We start from the raw sequence: 21,045 nt of genomic DNA, 5'->3' as shown, positions 1-21,045 counted from the left end.
AGTTACTGTGCATTTAAACACTTAAATCAGACTGTTCACTAGCAGCTGTCCTTTATACAGTCTACAAGTAGTACAGAATTTGGTACAGTGAAAACATTTGATAATGCTGGCACACATCCTGCAAAATCTAGACACATGGATGTCAATCTAAATTTAACAGCCCCTTTTAATGTTAAAAAGTCCATTAAATACTGGGAGTTTCACATCAAAATATAATACTAAGTAAAAATTACAGAATGTATAGCAAAAACTGATATTAAACACATTCTTCAGTAATAATACTTTATATTTCCTTAGTTCACAGGGGTGTTGCAAGGATAAATACATCAAATAATGTGAAGTGCTTTGAGATCTACTGATGAAAAGCACTAGGTATTAATTAATTATTATATATAAAACATTTACTATATTTCACAGACACAGACTGTATTCAGAAGAAATATTTGCCAACATGACAATTCTATACTTAAGCACTTTTTAAATATTACATGCATTATATGGCATGCAGCACTTAAAAATACCTATGTTATCAAAAGAAAGAAAAAAGATACTTCATTATTACCACTGATAATGTAAGAAATAGCAAGTACTGTGAGTCATATATTACAAAGGTGGGAAACAACATGAAGCCCTGTAAGAGAAATCGGAGAATGGGTTAAATATTATTGCTTAACCATATCATTTTCCAATAATAGTGAAATATAAACACAGAACATTTACATGTACATTTCTAAACATACAAAGGATGATGAAATCCTGACTGGTTTTCCTTTGTAATAGTTTCTCTTAAAATACATCTGTGGAAATCACTGGAACAACAGTTATATTACAAGATAATTGTGATTTCTTTTGCTTTTGTTTAGTTGGTTGTTCTGGGGGGAAAAGCTACAAGATTAGGAAAGATTTTTTTAACTTGTAAAGTAACTGGAGTTCTTCAAACGTTTGTCCCTATGAGTGTTCCACTTTAGGTGTGCATGTGCCCCATGCCCCTTTGATCAGAGATTTTTTGGTAGGTGATAGAAATGCCTGTTTGGTCCATGCACACACCCTAGCTATCCTCATGCTTTGTACCAAGGGTTACTCCTGGGGGAATTCTGCACTACTGCACATGTGCATAATTATGAGCTGTACATATTTTTATTTTTTTGTGCAGAAAAAAAGCTTCTGCCAAAATGTTGCTGCATTCAGCCTTTTACCCACCAGAAGGCATTGTGGTGATAGAACACAGCAGCAGCTCCCGGACAGCTAGGAAAAAGAAAGAACCTGCCTTCTTCACAGCGCCTGTCAGACCAGGTCAGGAGACGAGGCTATGGGGAGACAGACAGCGTGGGGTGCTGGAGGGGGTCAGATACGGGCTCTAAGGGCGAGTGCGGGAGGACAGACTGGGGCAGAGCTGACTGGGAGTGGAGGCACAGGGCCACATGGTGATGGGGAAAAGGGTGCAGAGCACATACGGACGGGGGAGCTGAATGGGGGCACAAAGACACATGGGGATGGCGGGTGGCTAAGTGGGGGCACAGAGGCATGGGGATAGGAGGAAGCGCTACAGGGACACATAGGGATGGGGGAATGGGTGTGAGTGGGGGTTGAGGGACATGTGGAAGGGGGTGTAGGGACCATGGGGGTGCAAGAACACATGGGACAGGGCAGATGTGCTTGACTGAATGTGAGAGGCTGCGGTCAGCCAGGGTCTGTATGGGGGAAGCTCCCTAACAATCCTCCCTGCCCCCCCAAAAAACCTGTTCCATATTTTCCCCCACACATACCCAACAACCCTCCAAGTTCACATCCAAGCTCCTTCCCAATAATTTACTTCCCTCTCCCTCAGCTCCTCCATTACCCCTGACTCCCCCAAGCCTTTGCACTGCCTTCCGAGGATTGCAGGAAATATGGTTCTGTATTGTAGTTTAAAATTATTATTAATCAGAGTTCTGTATTAATATGCCTAGTAGGAATCTATTTGTCAAAAAAACATTTCCTGAATCTTTTTTGTTGTTTATATGGTACAGACATACTTGCTGACATGTATTTTGAAATAAATGACCAAAGATAATTGAAGTTGGTTTGATTATATTGTGTTATTTTGACAAAATATGCAGAATTTGAAACACTGCGCACAGAATTTTTAATTTTTTGGCGCAGAATTCCCACAGGAGTACAAGGGTATATAGGGTTGTGATAGACAAACGGCACTTGGTTCCTTCTCCATTCTCAATGTAAAAAGATTCTGAAGCAGGGGGAAGGAGTGCAGGTAGTGGAGCATTCATATGAACAAACATCTTGAAGAACTCCAGGCACTGTACAAGGTAAGTAACCTTTTCTTTTTTGAGTTATGTCCTTACATGTGCTCCACTTCAGATGCCTCATGAGCAGTACTCCTCAAATGGAGGTGGGTGTTTTGGAGCAGGGTTTAAGACTATCTGGAAGACAGCAATCCCAACAGCAGCATCTGCCTGAGATACATGCACTAAGGTATAGTACTTTGAGAAAGTGTGGAGAGACCCCCATGTGGCAGCTTTGTTAATTTTTTACAATAAGTCATTTTTTTTTTTAGTAGGGGTACAGAAGTGGACTGAGATCTGGTAGAATGGGCTATTGGCGTAGGAGGACGCTGGACATTAGCAGCCTTGCAGCAGGAGAGAATTCAACTAAAACACCATTTGGAATATCTTTGGGTGAACACAGGTATCCCTTTAACTCTGTCTGTGAAAGAGATAAATAATCTAAGAGAGGCATGAAAGGATCTAGTCCGTCCAAATAAAGGCTAATAAAAAGGTGAAGAGTGGCTTCCTCCCTCCACCAATTAGGTTTAGGATGAAAAACTGGTACATTAAATATGAAAATACAAGGTCATCTGTGGTAAGAACCAGGGATGTGGTCAGAGAAATACTTTGCCTTTAAATAAAACTCTGTAGGAAGGATCAGCCATCAATCCTCTTGCTCACCAACTATGCGAGCAGGGGAATAGCCACCAGGAAAGTTGTTTTCATGCATAACTAGAAAGCAAGCAAGTGGCTGCTAGACTCAAAGGGAGGTTTCAACTGAGTGTTGAAGATCAATTCAAATCCCACGCTGTGGTGGGCTTCCTGACCCTGTGGAAATATATTAAAATAACCCTCTGAGGAACTTTGAAGTTGCAAGATGAGCTAACACCGAACACACTTCCACAGGAGAATGAAACCCATTGATGCTGTTCGGTGAACGTTAACAGAAACGCAGAGAAAGGTCTTTGTTCTTTTAAACTGAAAAGGTTCTCTATAATCTCCAAAAGGGGAGAGCTGGTGGGAGAGAGTTGTTGTTGCATACCCCAATGGTAAAATCTCTTCATTTTTGCAGGTAAGTTTTTTCTAGTTGATTCTTTTCTGGTATTCAACAGTACCTGTTCAACCTCTATAAAATAGGGTAATTCTATTCCCAAGAAGCAACCAGCCACCAGCTTTGATTCATAGAATGTTCAGGTTGGGAATATTCTTCATCCCAAATCCTGAATGAGATAATCGGGCATTAACAGAAGATTGATAGCAGGGTGAGATGAGAAACAAATTAGGTATGGAAAACCCATGCCTGCCTCAGCCAAGTCAACACAATCACAGTAACTTTGGCTTTGTCCTGTGTAATCTTGTGTAGGACTTCCAGGATGAGAGGTGTTGGGAGGACAGCATAGAACAAGTTCTTTGACCAGGAGATGTGAAAGGCATCTCCCAAGGAATGACAACTTAGACCTCCCTCTTGAGCAAACGGTCTCTCAGTGGTGGTGGCGGCAAAAAGATCCATTTCTGGGAAAGCCCAAGAAAGATGTATCTGTTTTATTATGGTGTATTGAGTTCCCACTCATGAACTGAACAGAAGCACTTGCTTAGATCATTGGCTATGGCATTCTGGAGGCCAGATACGCAAACAGTTTGCAATAAGGATGTGATGGACTACACAGCAATTCCATAGCTTTATTGCTTCTGCACAAAGGGAAGAGGATCTTGCTTCCCTAAGAGAATGTATGTAATATATACTGGATCCCATTGTCTGACATTCTGACAGATTGTCCTTTGATCATACAAAGGAAGTGTTGACAGGCAACTCTGATGGCCCTGAATGCCAGAAGGTTAAAAGATTCCTGGGAGGTTCACGTGCCCTGAATAGTGTGCTCTTGAAGATGAGAACCCCATCCTAGAAGGGAAGCAACAGAAACAATAGTGATGGTGGGGGTGGATGGGTTGAAGGGGACTTGCTGGGATGTCTTCCACCAGTCAAGGGACACTAGTTACATGATGAGGAATGGATGATGATGATTGATGATGATGGAGAGTAACTTGTTCAATCTTTGTCTGTTGGACAGGCCTGGAAGCAGCAGAGTTGTAACCTGGCATGTGATGTGGGGAAGGTACATGCTGCCATGTGGCTGAGGAGCTGCAGAGAAGTCCTGGCAGGTTATCTGAGGACTCATCTGTACTTGCATAACCAAATTTGTTAATATAGTAAATCTGACCTTTGGTAGGTAAGGTCTAGCTTTGTAGCATCCAGAATGGTCCCTATGAATTCTATTAGCTCAACTGGGAAATGAGGACTTCTCAGTATTAAAATGAAGCCCTAGCATGTTGAACAGAGTCACAGCTTTCTTGATGGTGACTGAACTTTGGTGTAGCCAAATCATCAAGGTAGGGGAAGACACTATTCCCCATTAATGAAATTATGTGGCAACTACCACCATAACCTTTGTAATATCCTGAGGGCAGTAGGAAGCCTGAAGGGGAGCACTTGACATTTAAAGTGCTCCTGACCTTATGACACAACATAAGAAACATCTATGAGAATGATGTATTGCAATATGATTTCTTCAGAGAGTGTAAGGACTCATCTATAGACTTGCTGAGACCACCAAGGGAAAGCCTTCCACTATAATACTCCCTTGAGATTCCTGAAGACTGCAGCCATGAGGCTCACCACATGACAACAGCTGTGGAGATGGAGTGAGCTGCCGTCTCAGCTCCTTTGAGGGAAACTTGTAAAGAAGTTATTGCTAGGAGCTGGTCTTCAGTGAAGATGGCCTTAAACTATCCTCTGAGGGGGATGTTCAATAAAGGAGTTAAACTTGCTATACTTAATGTGGTTGTATTTAGCAAGGAGCACCTGATAATTAGCAATTCTGAACTGCAAGAGCTACTCATCTGCCACTGTGGCAATCAGAGTGGTCCAAATGCTTTAGATCTTTACCATGGGGTAGGGAGAGTCCTTTTTAATGATGCCTGTTGCATCATTCACAGCATCCACAGCCAAAGAGTTGGGGGCTGGATGTGTGAAAAAAAAATGCCACACTCGAGCAGGAATGTAGTATTTTGCATCTTCCCTCTTAACAGTTGGTTGCACTGTGGCAGGGATTTGCCAAATTATTTTTGTGGGCTCTAGAAAAGCCTCATTTATGGGCAAAGCTACTGAGTATGAAGAAAATCCATAATCTATGTCGGAACTCTGGACTTCTTCCAAGGGAATGTGGAGAGTGGTCAGTGACAGTTCATCAGTCCTGAATTGTCTTAAATCATCTGTGCGGGTGGTGGGGGTGAGAAATGCCTCATCAGAGGACGACAAATAATATTTATTAAGGGGTAGCCTCATTAGCTCTTTTTCTTGTTCTTCCAACTCCTCCTCCTGTGGTGGGGACTGAGATGGAGGGGTGGAAGCACAGAAGAGCGCAGATTCTGGTGCTCAATCTGGTAGCTAGATGCTTGAGAGCTGCTGACGATAGCAGCCCATGGATCCCAATATGGCCATTAGAGGGGGGCAACAAGGGAAGTTGGGGGAGGCATCCAAGCTTAGTTCATACCAAGGAGGATGTGGAACGGCTTGAGGCTGTCTGTGTCATTGAAATGTCTCTTGGTGGTTTAACAGTTCAGCCGAGAACTTTTAGCTATGAATATTCGAACCCAGTCACTTGTACATACCCAACAGGTTTACACGAGCCTGCCAAATTCCTCCATGTGTAAAACAGCTCCAATTTAATTGAAAGATTTAACAATTACTCAAGAATCTGCATTTTTAAATGCCAATAAGAGGCCAGAGTTACTACAATTTAATTTACACATCCATAAAATATTTCAATACTGTATTTAAAATAAAACATTAACTTACTAATGTAGTTAGTGAATACTTTTCTTAATATTTTTACAAAATAAAATCCCATAAACCCCCCTCCTCCCTCACTTCAAGGTAGACTTGCAGTCTGACACTTTTAATGAACTTTCTTAAAAAGTTACCTATAGATGCAAAGAAAATGATGGCAAGAAAGTCACGTATTGGTTCAATACAGGACATAATCTCTTCAGTACCATGTGACCCTGAGAAGAGATCAGTGCTCCAGCTAAGAAGCAGCCCAATTCCATTGAAACATCCAATAGCTCTGTGATCTGTTAAAGAAGAATGGAAAGTTGATTCCTATTCTCTGGCTGTCATCAATTATTATGATAGTTTAAAGATATAGACTACAAAAATACTGCTTGGGATTTAATGTATTACTTACAGCATCTCAATACAATTTCAACAAATGAAAGGAATTTACAAGATTTCAATATATTATTCTACAGTAATGTATTTACTGTGGTAGTCTAGATTATTAATAAACTAGACACCCTCTAGAAACATAATTGGAAATTTTCTATCCCACACTTTAAGACTTCTTGTATCATGTTCCAGGAATAACATCTAGTCCCACTGACATCACCAGAGACAGAATTTCACCTAATTAAACTAATTTAAACCAGCAAATTTCCTGCCAATTATTAAACAAGGATAAATATCTGAATTTATAATCTGGGACAAGATTACGGTCTTGATTTAACAAAGGATTTGAGCATGTGCTTAAATGTCAACAACAACAGAATTTAAGAACATGCTTAAGTGCTTTGCTGAATAGGGATGAATTTAAGCATGTACACAAGTGCTCTACTGAAAGTGGAGCCTATCATACTTGAAAGATGTTACATTACTCTTCTGATGCTGCTTGTCTGTTATGATCCACGGCATTAAAAGGAAAGAAATGGTTGTCAAGAGTCCAATTTAAACTTACAAAATCAAGGAAATTGCACCATGCAAAATGAAGACAATGCTCTGAGTGTTCAAATAGTGAATAGCACTTTTATCATTATAAAAGTATTCAAAAATAATATATATAAATATAACTGGTATTTAAAATCCTACTGCTGCAGGCAGACATCTTACTGAAAGACAATTGTCATAAATATTGAGGGAATGCATTCAAGTGACAATTTCCATCCTAATTTAGATTAAGCAATAACATGTTACACAATACATTTATGCCTTGGATGGTGTTGCAGTATAAAGTAAGAGGCCTAAACCCAAGAAACTACAATCAAAGGAGGGAAAGCATTAATCCCTGAGATATGCACTGCCGAGAATGTCTTATTTACTATGAACTGGAATCAAATAAAATTTTTTAAAAAAAACCACAACAACCCAGACCTGGGTATTTGACAGTATTATGAATGACTCCATTTGTCCAGAGTTTTGAAGCAATTCCAAAACATTGAATCATATAGATTGGTCTATCACACAATATAGTTATTTATCAGTAATCAAACTAATAAAAATTATAGCCCATGTAGCCTGCCATATCACATCTGGATACCCCCATATATTAAGAATTAAATTAAATTTTATTTTCAAAATATGGACTCCTCTTACCAGGAATTTAAAATTATGAGTGAAGTTTTAACGCTTCAAACCACTTTGACATAGAAAAACAAAAAACAAACAAAAAAACCCCAACACATGATGGTGAATGTGATGGAATATACGAGTCCAAGAAATTTTACAGAATTTTTTTTTATTTATAAAAAGAAACAGCACTGTAGGAAATAATCATACTTTAAAAACAGCATTTTCAGCACACATCTGAAATATACTTTTGCTACTAAGATATAACATGCTCATGTGTCAAGTTATTAAAAGAGCTGTATGTCAAATAATTAATGTTTACATTTTAATTATAGCATTTGGGATGGTTAATTCAGTGTTTAAGAAGAATTTACAATCACCTCAACTGGATTTTCACGCTACTGTGGTGTCATGAGAAATCACAGTTCAGCAAGGTAACAACTTAAAATAAAAATGAGAGAGACATACCATCCACAAGTCAACAATGCATAAACACAATAACCAAGTAGAAGTTATATACACCAAACAATACCCTGTTTTCCCCTCCAAAATAAAAGCCTCAATCTATCCACTTGCTGCAGGAGAAGTTAAAACAGAGCATAAAACCGTGTCACTGAAAATGGTGGCTTTGTCATTCTTTTGCCTACTCCCCAGACCAGTGGTTCTCAACCAGGTGGTACACACATCTCAGAGGGTACGCAGAGGTCTTCCTGGGGGTACATTAACTCATCTAAAGATTTGCCTAGTTTTACAACAGGCTACATAAAAAGCACTAGCAAAGGCAGTACAAACTAAAATTTCATACGATAACTTGTTTCAGAGTAGCAGCCGTGTTAGTCTGTGTCCGCAAAAAGAACAGGAGTACTTGTGGCACCTTAGAGACTAACCAATTTATTAGAGCATAAGCTTTCGTGGGCTACAGCCCACTTCATTGGGATGCATAGAATGGAACATATAGTAAGAAAAAAAATATATATACATAGAGATAAGTTGGAAGTTGCCATACAAACTGTGAGAGGCTAATTAGTTAAGATGAGCTATTATCAGCAGGAGAAAAAAAAAACCTTTTGTAGTTTGTAGTTAAGTATCCTCACACCTTCCTGTCAACTGTCTAAATGGGCCACCTTGATTATCACTACAAAAGTTTTTTTTCTCCTGCTGATAACAGCTCATCTTAACTAATTAACCTCTCACAGTTTGTATGGCAACTTCCAACTTATCTCTATGTAACTATATTTCTTCTTACTATATGTTCCATTCTATGCATCCAGTGAAGTGGGCTGTAGCCCACGAAAGCTTATGCTCTAATAAATTTGTTAGTCTCTAAGGTGTCCACAAGTACTCCTGTTCTTTTTGCGCATAGAGACTAACACGGCTGCTACTCAAACTTGTTTATACTGCTCTATATACTACACACTGAAATGCAAGTACAATATTTATATTCCAATTTATTTATTTTATAATTGTATGGTAAAAATGAGAAACAAGTAATTTTTCAGTAATAGTGTACTGCGACACTTTGTATTTTTATGTCTGATTTTGTAAGTAAGTAGTTTTTAAGTGAGGTGAAACTTGGGGTAAGCAAGACAAATCAAACCCCTGAAAGGGGTACAGTAGTCTGGAAAGTTGAGAACCACTGCACCAGTTTTATATTATAAAAAGCAGTATTATAGCAGTATTATAAAACCCCAGCCACACAAATATTTACTACTATTCCATCTGGGGAAAACCTACAGTATTAGTATCACACATACAGTAGCTAACACTGCAGGAAAAAATACATGACAAATGGGATTTAACCAGACCACAACTTTATTAAGTAATGCATCTGGTAATAACTCATCCAGTCCAGGTCATCCTTCCTTTGTAATCCATAGCACCTGGTTGAGAGCCGCTATTTGTGCCCCCACCCCATTAATCTGATCCCAGCAATGCTGCTGGGACTCCATCACCCCCGCTTCCCCATCAGAGAGCTAAGCGGTAGGAAAGAGGGCACTGTCTCCTTGCTTTATCAGTCATTGGGAGCCCCATCCCCATTTCCCACCTTCTCTAGGAGATGCCTTCGCCTAATCCACTTCCAATTCCAGTTCATCAGGAAATTAAACCCCCACTGAATGATAACCTGAACTGAATGCCTGCCAAACTGCAAAAAAAAAAAATTTTGCAACCTAATCTACACACAAGATCCCATGGCTCCTGAGAGGAAAGTGACAAACACACACACTGCGTAGGCCAATTGGAGGGAATTTTTCCCCCCAGGCTCAAAAAGGCAACCAGTATTATTATGCCCATAACAAGATCCAAAAAACCTGATCCTACATTAATTCCAAATGCGGGTGGAGAAGGGGGAGCTTTTCTTCCTGCTGGCCCAAACTATCCCTCCCACGTCTGAGGCTGCAGTGGGATGGTGAGGGAGAATGGGACTGTTCTGTTTTGCAAACAAGTCCCAGTAGCTTGCTGTCACAACTGTGGCACTTGCGACGTGTTTTCTGCAATGCCAACCCTCGCACCATCAAGGATTGCTGCAGTGAGCCCAAACCTTTTAAGGTTTTCAGTATTACTGGAAAAAATATACATCACAAACAGAGTTTAAAGTTCTGAATTCCTGATGATAATCTATTTTAAAAAACTAAAATTCACCAGAATATCTATACAACTCTATGACAGATGAGGCCCAGCAGCTTCCAGACTCCCAGCTTATTTGGGAACTTGCCCCTGGAAAAGTTTTCAAACATTGACAATTGTAATGTCACAAAACCACCTTATAAAACAGTAATAAACCAGGATTCTTCATTTGAGCAAATCTACCCTATAGAAAGCGTTTCTACTAAAGCACTCGTTTCACTCATGCCTTCAGACAAAACATGCAACTGTCAAATATGACACAAATCAATGTCCCAGTATGAATGGCCAGGACAGGGGTTAAAGGAAAGAAAAGAAAAGGCAAGATGAAGATTATTTAAAGACTACCATTAGATTCCTAACCAGAAATCTTGTATTCTTCTTTGTTCAGCTGTGCCTACCAGTTCTCCTGTATCCCTAAATATGTGCCAATAAGGTAATGAGTTTCTTCAATTAAATCTACAGCATACTTAAGTAACTACTTTCTAGTTTCCTAACTACTTTCTAAGTTTTCTAAGTTTCTACTCGATAAGTTTATGGAGGAGATGGTATGATGGGATAATGGGATTTTGGTAAGTAATTGATCTTTAAATATTCAGGGTAAATAGGCCAAATCCCTGAGATGGGATATTAGATGGATGGGATCTGATTTACTATAGAAAACTCTTTCCTGGGTATCTGGCTGGTGAATCTTGCCCATGTGCTCAGGGTTTGGCTGATTGCCATGTTTGGGGTCGGGAGGGAGTTTTCCTCCAGGGCAGATTGGAGAGGCCCTGGAGGTTTTTTGCCTTCCTCTGTAGCATGGGGCATGGTTGACTGGAGGGAGGCTTCTCTGCTCCTTGAAGTTTGAACATGATTTGAGGACTTCAATAACTCAGACATGGGTGAGGTTTTTCATAGGAGTGGGTGGGTGAGATTCTGTGGTCTGCGCTGTGCAGGAGGTCGGACTAGATGATCAGAGTGGTCCCTTCTGACCTTAGTATCTATGAATCTATAAACATGTATGAAATGAAAGCTCTCTCAATCTCTTTAATTAAAGAATTAAAGAATTGAGAAAGCTCCCAAACAATACAGTCATTCAAGAAGTCCTATAGCAAAAAAGGGGTTGATAAGATTTGACAATCCTAATATTTTTAATCCAATTTCCAATCCAATTGAATGCTACTTCCAGTTCTACCTCTGATGTAAGGGCAATCGTTCTGTTCCACATCTTATTTGTACAGTAATGTCACTGGCAAAGTTAAGGTTGTGTAACTCGTATCCGTTAACTCATTTTGTACCCTCTGCAGTGCTTTTGTTGCCTCCATCATCATCCAGTGTATTGCTAATGCAAAGAGTATTGATAAACACACTCTTGTCTAACACCAGCCACAATATTGAACCACTCACCCAAGCCTGTAACCAATCTTACTGTGCATCTACTTCCATCATAAAAAACTCATTATTTTAATCAGCTTGCCTGGTATCCCGTAGCTTCTAGCAATATTCCATGGGTCTCTGTGGATGCTATCAATCACTTTCTTAAAGTCAATGAAGTTGATTAAGATGGGTTTCTGCCAAGAGGTAGCTTTTTTCGATGATCTGGCAAAGAGTGAATATTTGTTCACAATATGATCTACCCACATGGACCCCTGCCTGTTGTCGTAATATTCATCCACTGCCTTCTACATTCTACTCAGCATAACAGTAGCTAATACTTTGCCCAGGATTGATAGCAATACAGTATCTCCCCCATTTGTGCATTGAGTAAGATCACTCTTTGTTGGCAATGCCATCTTTCCAGTCTTGTGGCACTGGTTCTTTCACTCATATTTCGTTAAAGTTTTGTTAGCTGCTCAATCAGAATTTCATCTCCCACCTGTGCTACCTCTGTTTGAATTCAGTCAAACCCAAAAGCTTTCCCTTGTTTGAGGCCTTTGATGGCTGCTTAATTTCATCGGGTGTTATTGGTCCCTCTTTCATTTTTAATTTAGCATTGGCATTTCTCTTGAACCTGTGCATGATCGTCAGCTCTGGACAGTTTAATATAGAAAGGAAATATTCTTTCCATAATCTGGCTTGCTCTTCATATGTTTTCAATATCTGTCCACAAGAGTCCCTGATGCTGTGATAGTCCGATTCTTTCTGATGAGGTCTTTTATATAGCAAGCAGCAAAAACTGAATTGAAAGTAAATGCAGAGAAAACCAAGATTATAAAAGGTAGGACACTGGACAACAGATGCAAAAGTGTACATGGATGGAAAAGAAATCGGATGGGTAGATGCGTTCTGCTATCTGGGGAGTTGTGAGGACATTTGAAGGTAACTGAAATGCAGATATTTATGACAGATTAGGAAAACAGACACCACTACTGGAAGGATGAACAACATCTAGACAGAGGTCTTACACCAAGGCCAAATTTGATCTGTTGGACCTTTATTAGTGGTGATAATATGCATGGTGGAAAGATTCCAGATTGACTCTCAGAATCCAGAATGAGATTCTGAGGCGGTCAGTTACAAGTAAAAGGATGTTTTTTCCCCTAACTTGAGTACGTTTAGTGGGGAGATAATTAAGAAAACAATAAAGACAGATACACACACAATGCCATTTTCACAGCCATTTTCAGAACAGACCTGAATTTTGAGGTACACCTGTCATCTCCCTCCAGCCTCAAACCTGACCTGTCAATACGATACATCTGATATATTTCTGTAATGACTTTTTTTTGATACATTAATAAAATATTTGAAATAAAACTATCAGTTTTCATTCAAAGGTACTCAAAGCAATAGTATACATTTGCATTCTCCACTTTAAGTGCTGAAAAAGGACTCCACTTTCTTTTATGGTTTAAATCCACTAATACACATCCTTGTGTATATATACTGCTACTCCTCTTTTACTGGTTTCAGAGTAGCAGCCGTGTTAGCCTGTATTCGCAAAAAGAACAGGAGTACTTGTGGCACCTTAGAGACTAACAAATTTATTAGAGCATAAGCTTTCGTGAGCTACAGCTCACTTCATCGGATGCATTCAGTGGAAAATACAGTGGGGAGATTTATATACATAGAGAACATGAAACAATGGGTGTTACCATACACACTGTAACCAGAGTGATCACTTAAGGTGAGCTATTACCAGCAGGAGATCGGGGAAAAAAAAAACCTTTTGTAGTGATAATCAAGGTGGGCCATTTCCAGCAGTTGACAAGAACGTCGGAGGAACAGTGGGAGTGGGGGTGGAGGGGAATAAACATGGGGAAATAGTTTTACTTTGTGTAATGACCCATCCACTCCCAGTCTATATTCAAGCCTAAGTTAATTGTATCCAGTTTGCAAATTAATTCCAATTCAGCAGTCTCTCTCATTGGAGTCTGTTTCGGAAGTTTTTTTGTTTAAGAATTGCAACTTTTAGGTCTGTAATCAAGTGACCAGAGAGACTGAAGTGTTCTCCAACTGGTTTTTGACTGTTATAATTCTTGACGTCTGATCTGTGTCCATTTATTCTTTTACGTAGAGACTGTCCAGTTTGATCAATGTACATGGCAGAGGGGCATTGCTGGCATATAATGGCATACAATCACATTGGTAGATGTGCAGGTGAACGAGCCTCTGATCGTGTGGCTGATGTGATTAGGCCCTGTGATGGTGTCCCCTGAATAGATATGTGGACAGACTTGGCAACGGGCTTTGTTGCAAGGATAGGTTCCTGGGTTAGTAGTTCTGTTGTGTGGTTGCTGGTGAGTATTTGCTTCAGGTTGGGGGCTGTCTGTAAGCAAGGACTGGCCTGTCTCCCAAGATCTGAGAGTGATGGGTCGTCCGCCTTCAGGCTAGGTTGTAAATCCTTGATGATGCGTTGGAGAGGTTTTAGTTGGGGGCTGATGTAGCGTTCTGTTATTTTCTTTGTTGGGCCTGTCCTGTAATAGGTGACTTCTGGGTACTCTTCTGGCTCTGTCAATCTGTTTCTTCACTTCAGCAGGTGGGTACTGTAGTTGTAAGAATGCATGATAGAGATCTTGTAGGTGTTTGTCTCTGTCTGAGGGGTTGGAGCAAATGTGGTTGTATCGTAGAGCTTGGCTGTAGACAATGGATCGTGTGGTGTGGTCTGGATGAAAGCTGGAGGCACGTAGGTAGGAATAGCGGTCAATAGGTTTCCAGTATAGGATGGTGTTTATGTGACCATCGCTTAATTATTACCATAGTGTCCAGGAAGTAGATCTCTTGTGTGGACTGGTCCAGGCTGAGGTTGATAGTGGGATGGAAATTGTTTTCATTAAGTTGATAGATTTCCACTCCATATGGCTAAATTCAGTGCCTGGCATAATAACAGGTTTCAGAGTAGCTGCCGTGTTAGTATGTATTTGCAAATTTATTTGAGCATTTATTTAGCTTTAGCTCACGAAAGCTTATGCTCAAATGAGTTAGTCTCTAAGGTGCCACAAGTACTCCTTTTCTTTTTGCGGATACAGACTAACACGGCTGCTACTCTGAAACCTGTCCATAGGCATCTGTTACTCAGCATGGTCCACAGCAAGCAAAGTGTTTGGTAGGAAAGTATACTTTCAGCAAGTTTCAGCATCAGGTCCTTAATCTAGACAGTGTCATATGCATATGGCAGGTCAACCAATACTGCACCAGTCTTTAGTTTTTTCTGACAGCTAGCTCTCCTGCTTGTAATCTCACCTTAAGTGATCACTCTGGTTACAGTGTGTATGGTAACACCCATTGTTTCATGTTCTCCATCTCCCCACTGTATTTTCCACTGAATGCATCCGATGAAGTGAGCTGTAGGTCACGAAAGCTTATTCTCAAATAAATGTTAGTCTTTAAGGTGCCACAAGTACTTTTCTTTTTCCTCTTTTACTAACACTTCAGATAGGCACAATTTCTGTTAATGTTTCTAATGGAGGCCTATTTTGAATAAAATATGACCCCTTATTATAGATATCAATGTATTTTTGCGTGATTAAGCAGATTTCTAAAGTCACCACAACACCCTTTGTTTTAAGTTTCTCTATTGCCTTTCCATTATGAGTGCTTCACAGAAATTATGTCTGCTCGTTAATGGAAATCTACAAAAAACTATGAATAAATTGTTTCTTTTCTTACTTATATGACCTAACAATCTGCTGTGCTTGTTTAGAAAAGGATTGGAATCTCCCAGCACTTCTACAGCAATGACATTTTTCTAAATTACACAGAAGTCTGAGAATTATGAAATGGTTCTCCTGTTAACCTCTTCCATGACCTAAATTATAAAGGTTAAAAGATGTACCGCCTTAGCAAAAAGTGGTATGCATACCCAAGTCCTTTCCCAAGGTACGTCTACACTTAGGGTGGTGTGTACAATACAGACAATGCATGCCCAGCTAGCAATGTAGATGGTGAGGCATGGTTAGGCAAATAGATTAGAGTACCCTATATACCTATACCCTACATGGCTAAGCAGCGCCTCCCACGTCTACGCTGCTATATTTGGCAATGTAGTGTCCCACTGCCCCCACCCTGCTGGAGCCTTTCCGCACGGCAGAGAAGACTCTGGCAGTAGAGAGCTGCCTAAGCCCTTCACTGCTGCATGTAGATACACACCACACTACAAACGTGGACACAACCTGCCTTGCCTTCACTGTGGCATGTAGCTACATGTATCCCACACAGCGCCGCAAGTGTTGACAAAGTCCTAATGACAAGATTTTCTTAGGATTTATCTGAAACCTTCTATGCACATTTTGCTGAACTTAATTGTTTTCATTACTCCATCTTGGTCCTGCTTTTGCTCCCTATAAAATGTTTTAGTGCAAACATTTGCTTTAAAAAGTTCACTATATTTTCTAAATGAATACAAACAGCATGTCCACAAGCTCCTCTCACTTTTATGGTCAGTTTCATACTCTGCTTCTGTCTTATACTATTATTTCTCAAGAATAAACTTGGAGAACTGAAACAATGATCTAAAGCATGGTAACACCAGTAGAAATTCAAAGAGCATGAACGGTTTCTGCAAATCCATATCAGTACTACTTCAAACCCACCGTTCATAAAAGATTATGGGTGATAGCCACTTTCTGTTCTCAAACAGTCTGCTCTACTCGATGACTGGAATATGAAGCATTAAATTAATGGAGGGGACACTGGGACAAGAGAAATACCTCTAAGATCTATAAAGAACTTACTAAAATTTAATTTGTGTATGTGTCTGAAAAAACTACAGTGGCTTCAAGGATCCATTATAGCCTTTAAAGAAAAAAGTATGGTTAAAAAAAGTCCCACCCACAAAAACAAAATTTGTAGTAAAGACTAAATTTGGTCAGCCAATAATGTTAAAAACAAACATAACAGAAAAAAGCTGACTTTATTATTTCATTAACTCAAAACCCCTCCTCAAATTATTTTCAAATTTGTTAAAAAAAATAAAAATAAAAACACCACAAAGAACCCAAACAAACAAAAGCAGTTTTCAGCACTGGAAAACAGGATTTTAAACTTTTAGAAAATTGGGACACACAATGAGGACTAACAGACCTTTAGGTTGAATCATAGAATATCAGGGTTGGAAGGGACCTCAGGAGGTCATCTAGTCCAACCCCTTCTCAAAGTGGGACCAATCCTCAAGTTTTGCCCCAGATCCCTAAATGGTCCCCCCAAGGATTGAACTCACAATCCTGGTTTTAGCAGGCCAATGCGCAAACCATTGAGCTACCTTTAGTTGCAATACAAGCTAATATGATAATTTACACAAGCAGTTTTACTTTAAAATTATCTGTTGAAGTTCAACCTGATTTTATTTAGGTTAAATAAAATTGTCCCTTAACTCCTAATCAATTACTACTTATCACTTATATTGCAATAGAACTTAAAATGTGCTAGATGCTTTGATCCTCCATGCATTTGAGTTTTGGTTTTAATTCTCAGTTTTAAAATACCAATTACAGAACTGTGGAAATATGTAATAAAGGTTAAATGTGTCAGCGTTTTTGGTATTGATGTCATATTCATCTGTACATCAAAGATATGCAAAAATGTTTTATTATTTTAAAAGATTACCGTTAACATAAGAAAGACGAAAGCAGATATTCCTAAAACGAGGATTTCTTTATTCCCTTTACTCTCCGCATGCAACTTGCGATAATATGGTCCTATGAGATAAGTCTTTATAACAAGACATATAAGAAAAACAGCAGCCAGAGAAAAGAGAATTTGGCCAATCAGTATCAGTATTCCCAGCATTTCCATGACAATGCTAGAAAAGAAAAAAAAAGAAAGAAAATGTTATTTTACCTGTTCTCTTGCCTTTAAAACCAGTTTTCCCCAAGTGAAAAATCTAATGACAAGTTTTCAAAAAGGGTTGCTAGTTAGCTTCCTAAATTCATATTTAGGCAACTCAATACATGTCTTAAATTATCAAAAATGCAGCACATCCAGTAATTCCTGCTAAAGTCTAGAATCTACTCCCGTTATGGTCCAACGCAGCCTGTAATGGCTGACCTTCAGGGCACAGCATATGGCTCAATAATTTACTCAAGCTTGTATTTCAACAGGATGATTATGGGACATAATGAGTTGGTATGGAAGGCATTTAATTTTATAACACAAATTACTTTTTCCCATCATTTGTTTTTACATGAAGTATTGGGATGAGGTGTTCTGATTTACTATTATACATATAAATATAAGGGTGCACATAGCATTGGATGACCATGTTTTGAGAAACCTGTAGGGAAAGGATTTTATAATTGTACTATAAGAATTGATTTCAGAGTAGCAGCCGTGTTAGTCTGTATTCGCAAAAAGAAAAGGAGTACTTGTGGCACCTTAGAGACTAACAAATTTATTTGAGCATAAGCTTTCATGAGCTACAGCTCACTTCATCGGATGCATCTGCTCAAATAAATTTGTTAGTCTCTAAGGTGCCACAAGTACTCCTTTTCTTTTTATAAGAATTGATGTAAACCTTGATTTCATTCTGTCAGCCACCCTTTTCTGAATAACAGAAAGGAATGACTGTCTGAGACTGAGATCCTGTTTCCCATATGCATTACAATTAGGACCTGTTATAAATTTTAGTTAGTAAAAGACAGGATTTTGTATTGCGTCTATGATAAATAGATTAGAGAATTGTTGAGGGTTTGAAGCCAATGTGAATCATTTTAGTTATAAGATTTAGCAAGGCTTAGTTTACAATGTATTCTGCTACCTTTGAAGGTTTCTGTGAAAGACTGTGTGAATGAGGAATGCATGCATCAGGAAAAGATAAGGTGTGAAGGCCATTGTTAAACAGATGGTCAAGAAAGGGGGAGCGAAGACACTTATCAAGATTTGTTGACACCAAAGAACCCTCAATGCGTATCCATGATTGAGGAAGGGCAAATTGACAACCCTGAGGTGAAGGCTGGCCCCCTAAAGACAATTGATTAAATCGAAACCAGGATAGGATGACCCTCTCAGAGGTGTTTTGGAATGTTAACACCAATCAGGGAGTAACTGGTCAGAAACTGACACAGCAAAATCTAGAGACTTCAACAGAGAAAAAAGACTAAGAACAGGGTGCTTGGTCATGGGACTTTGGGTTCATCTTGCCACACTCCAGGAGCATCGGATCACGACCGACAGAGCCCTGCTCCCCTCTGCGACCAATCTGGCGGGCCACTAGATTGATCCAGACTCTGGACTGGTAATTATAAACATCAACTGTCAGGACTCTCTCTCTCTCTCTCTGTGAGTGTGAGAGAGATTAAAAAGCATATGCTAACTGCTGTATTCTCACTCAATATGGCATATTTGCCTTCTCTCTTATAAAGATCCCGTGTGCTTTGGTACAGCATAACAAACCAACATTAAAAATTCTAAATATAGTTTTGTCATAGCCATACACAAATCCATAAGCTTATGGGTGGGCAAATTCTATAAGCCACAAAACAATGAGGCTCTCTTCAGAGACAAATAAAGTACATAAATAAATACATTTTTAAACCTCTTTACCTGGAGTATGTGCTGGCTCCTGCTTGAATAAGGGTTGGCATAACAGCTATAAACAAACCAAGTTGTACATCTTGCATTACCAGCATACCAAGTAGTACACTACTGTAATCAATATCACCTGTTTGTCAGAAAAAGAAGCTGATAAAAATATAGCTTGATGCAGACAAAACATTTAATGTTAGTAGTAACCATATATCTAGAGACTTCTTCATTGATTGAAGATATAGAATACAGAGTTATAATTTATATTTTTTTAAATCAACTATGGCAATCTAATTACGGAAATTATAAGACATTTACAGGAAGCTTTTACCATGGATTAAAAATAAGATTTTGCTAAAGCCAGCTGATCAGTTGTTGGGTCTATCATTTCTATTCTGTAAACTAACTAAGATGCTGCAGAATTATAGAGACAGAAGCCTGATGAATAGACGTCGTATGCATAAAATATTTCTTTTAAAGTTTCATGCAATGGGGTGTGAATAAATCTAAGTTGATGTCCGTTAAGGAGATATGCAGTTTCTTTCTTAATTAAAATAGACCTGTGGGGAAGAAAAAAGGAGGTGCTCAAAAAGCTTATGAGGGGAAAATTTTGGGAATCATTGGGAAAATAAGGAGCCATTATGCAAGATACATTTCTCCTCTGAAATGTGTTCAGGTAAAATACTTCTGACTTTCCATATCTATTCCATATGTGCATTCAGAATCATATCTGCTTCTTTAGAGATAAAAATAAGTTTGCTTTTCAGTCCTGTTAGCACTGTGGAGCCAAAACTACTAAGAGATTGAGCTGCATTCTATTACTTCTTCTGTATCAGAATTATTTGTTAATTTCCGATCAGTTACAACTACACAAACCCATTGATAAATAACAGTTACGAACCTTTCTGTAACTGTTGTTCTTCCAGATATGTTGCACATGTCCATTCCAATGTAGGCATGTGCATGCCCTGAACACAGTTGCTGGAATTTTTCCCCTACTGGTATCTACCGGGTTGGCTCCAGCACACTCTGGTGCCACACACTCAGTGCCAGTAAAAGGACCCTGCTGACCCTGCTCCACCTCAGTTTCTTCTTATTGACGGACTCTGACAGAGGGGTAGGAAAGTGGGTTTTGGAATGGACATGTGCAACATATCTTGAACAGCTACAGAAAGGTTAGTAACTGTTTTTTCTTCATGTCCAATCAAATGTAGATGACTCACAAGAGGGCTAGCTCAGTGGTTTGAGCATTGGCCTGCTAAACCCAGGGTTGTGAGTTCAATTCTTGAGAGGGCAATTTAGGGATCTGGGGCAAAAATTGGGGATTGGTCCTGCTTTGAGCAGAGGGTTGGACTAGATGACCTCCTGAGGTCCCTTCCAACCCTGATATTCTATGACAAGCAGTTGTACAGGAAATGGATTTGGAGTTCTAGGTCAGACTGACTGCAAGGCTGCATGGCATCATCTCTAGCCTGCTCGGTGATGACATAGTACATTGAGAACATGTGCACTAACGACCACGTTGCTGCTCTGTAGATGTCCTGAATAGGGACTTGTGCTAAGAAGGCAGCAGAGGAGGCCTGTGATCTTGTGGAATGAGCAGTCAGATTAGCTGGGGGTGAGATGCCTGGATGCATGAAATAATCCAGGATGAAATTCTCTGGGCAGAAATGGAAAGACCCTTCATTCTCTCTGCTATTGCTATGAACAGCCGAGTTGATCTGTGGAATAGTTTGGTTCCTTTGTATGTAGAAAGCCAGAGCCCATCTAACATCCAAGGACTGTAGGCACTGTTCCTCTCTGTTCACATGAGATTTA

General features: G+C 39.4%; 1 protein-coding gene across 1 annotated transcript in view; it reads right to left on the bottom strand.

Annotated features, from left to right (window-relative positions):
* Positions 1-21,045, bottom strand: part of TMCO3 (transmembrane and coiled-coil domains 3) — a 66,095-nt gene that overhangs the window by 4,893 nt on the left and 40,157 nt on the right. The window contains 6 exon segments of the mRNA XM_043507372.1: positions 554-619; positions 621-631; positions 6,246-6,317; positions 6,320-6,395; positions 17,311-17,506; positions 19,246-19,363. Coding sequence (XP_043363307.1) covers positions 554-619; positions 621-631; positions 6,246-6,317; positions 6,320-6,395; positions 17,311-17,506; positions 19,246-19,363 — 539 coding nt within the window.

Source organism: Dermochelys coriacea, chromosome 1 (genome assembly GCF_009764565.3).
Source record: "Dermochelys coriacea isolate rDerCor1 chromosome 1, rDerCor1.pri.v4, whole genome shotgun sequence".
Taxonomy (NCBI): Eukaryota; Metazoa; Chordata; order Testudines; family Dermochelyidae; genus Dermochelys; species Dermochelys coriacea.
This window is presented reverse-complemented; position numbering and strand designations above follow the sequence as displayed.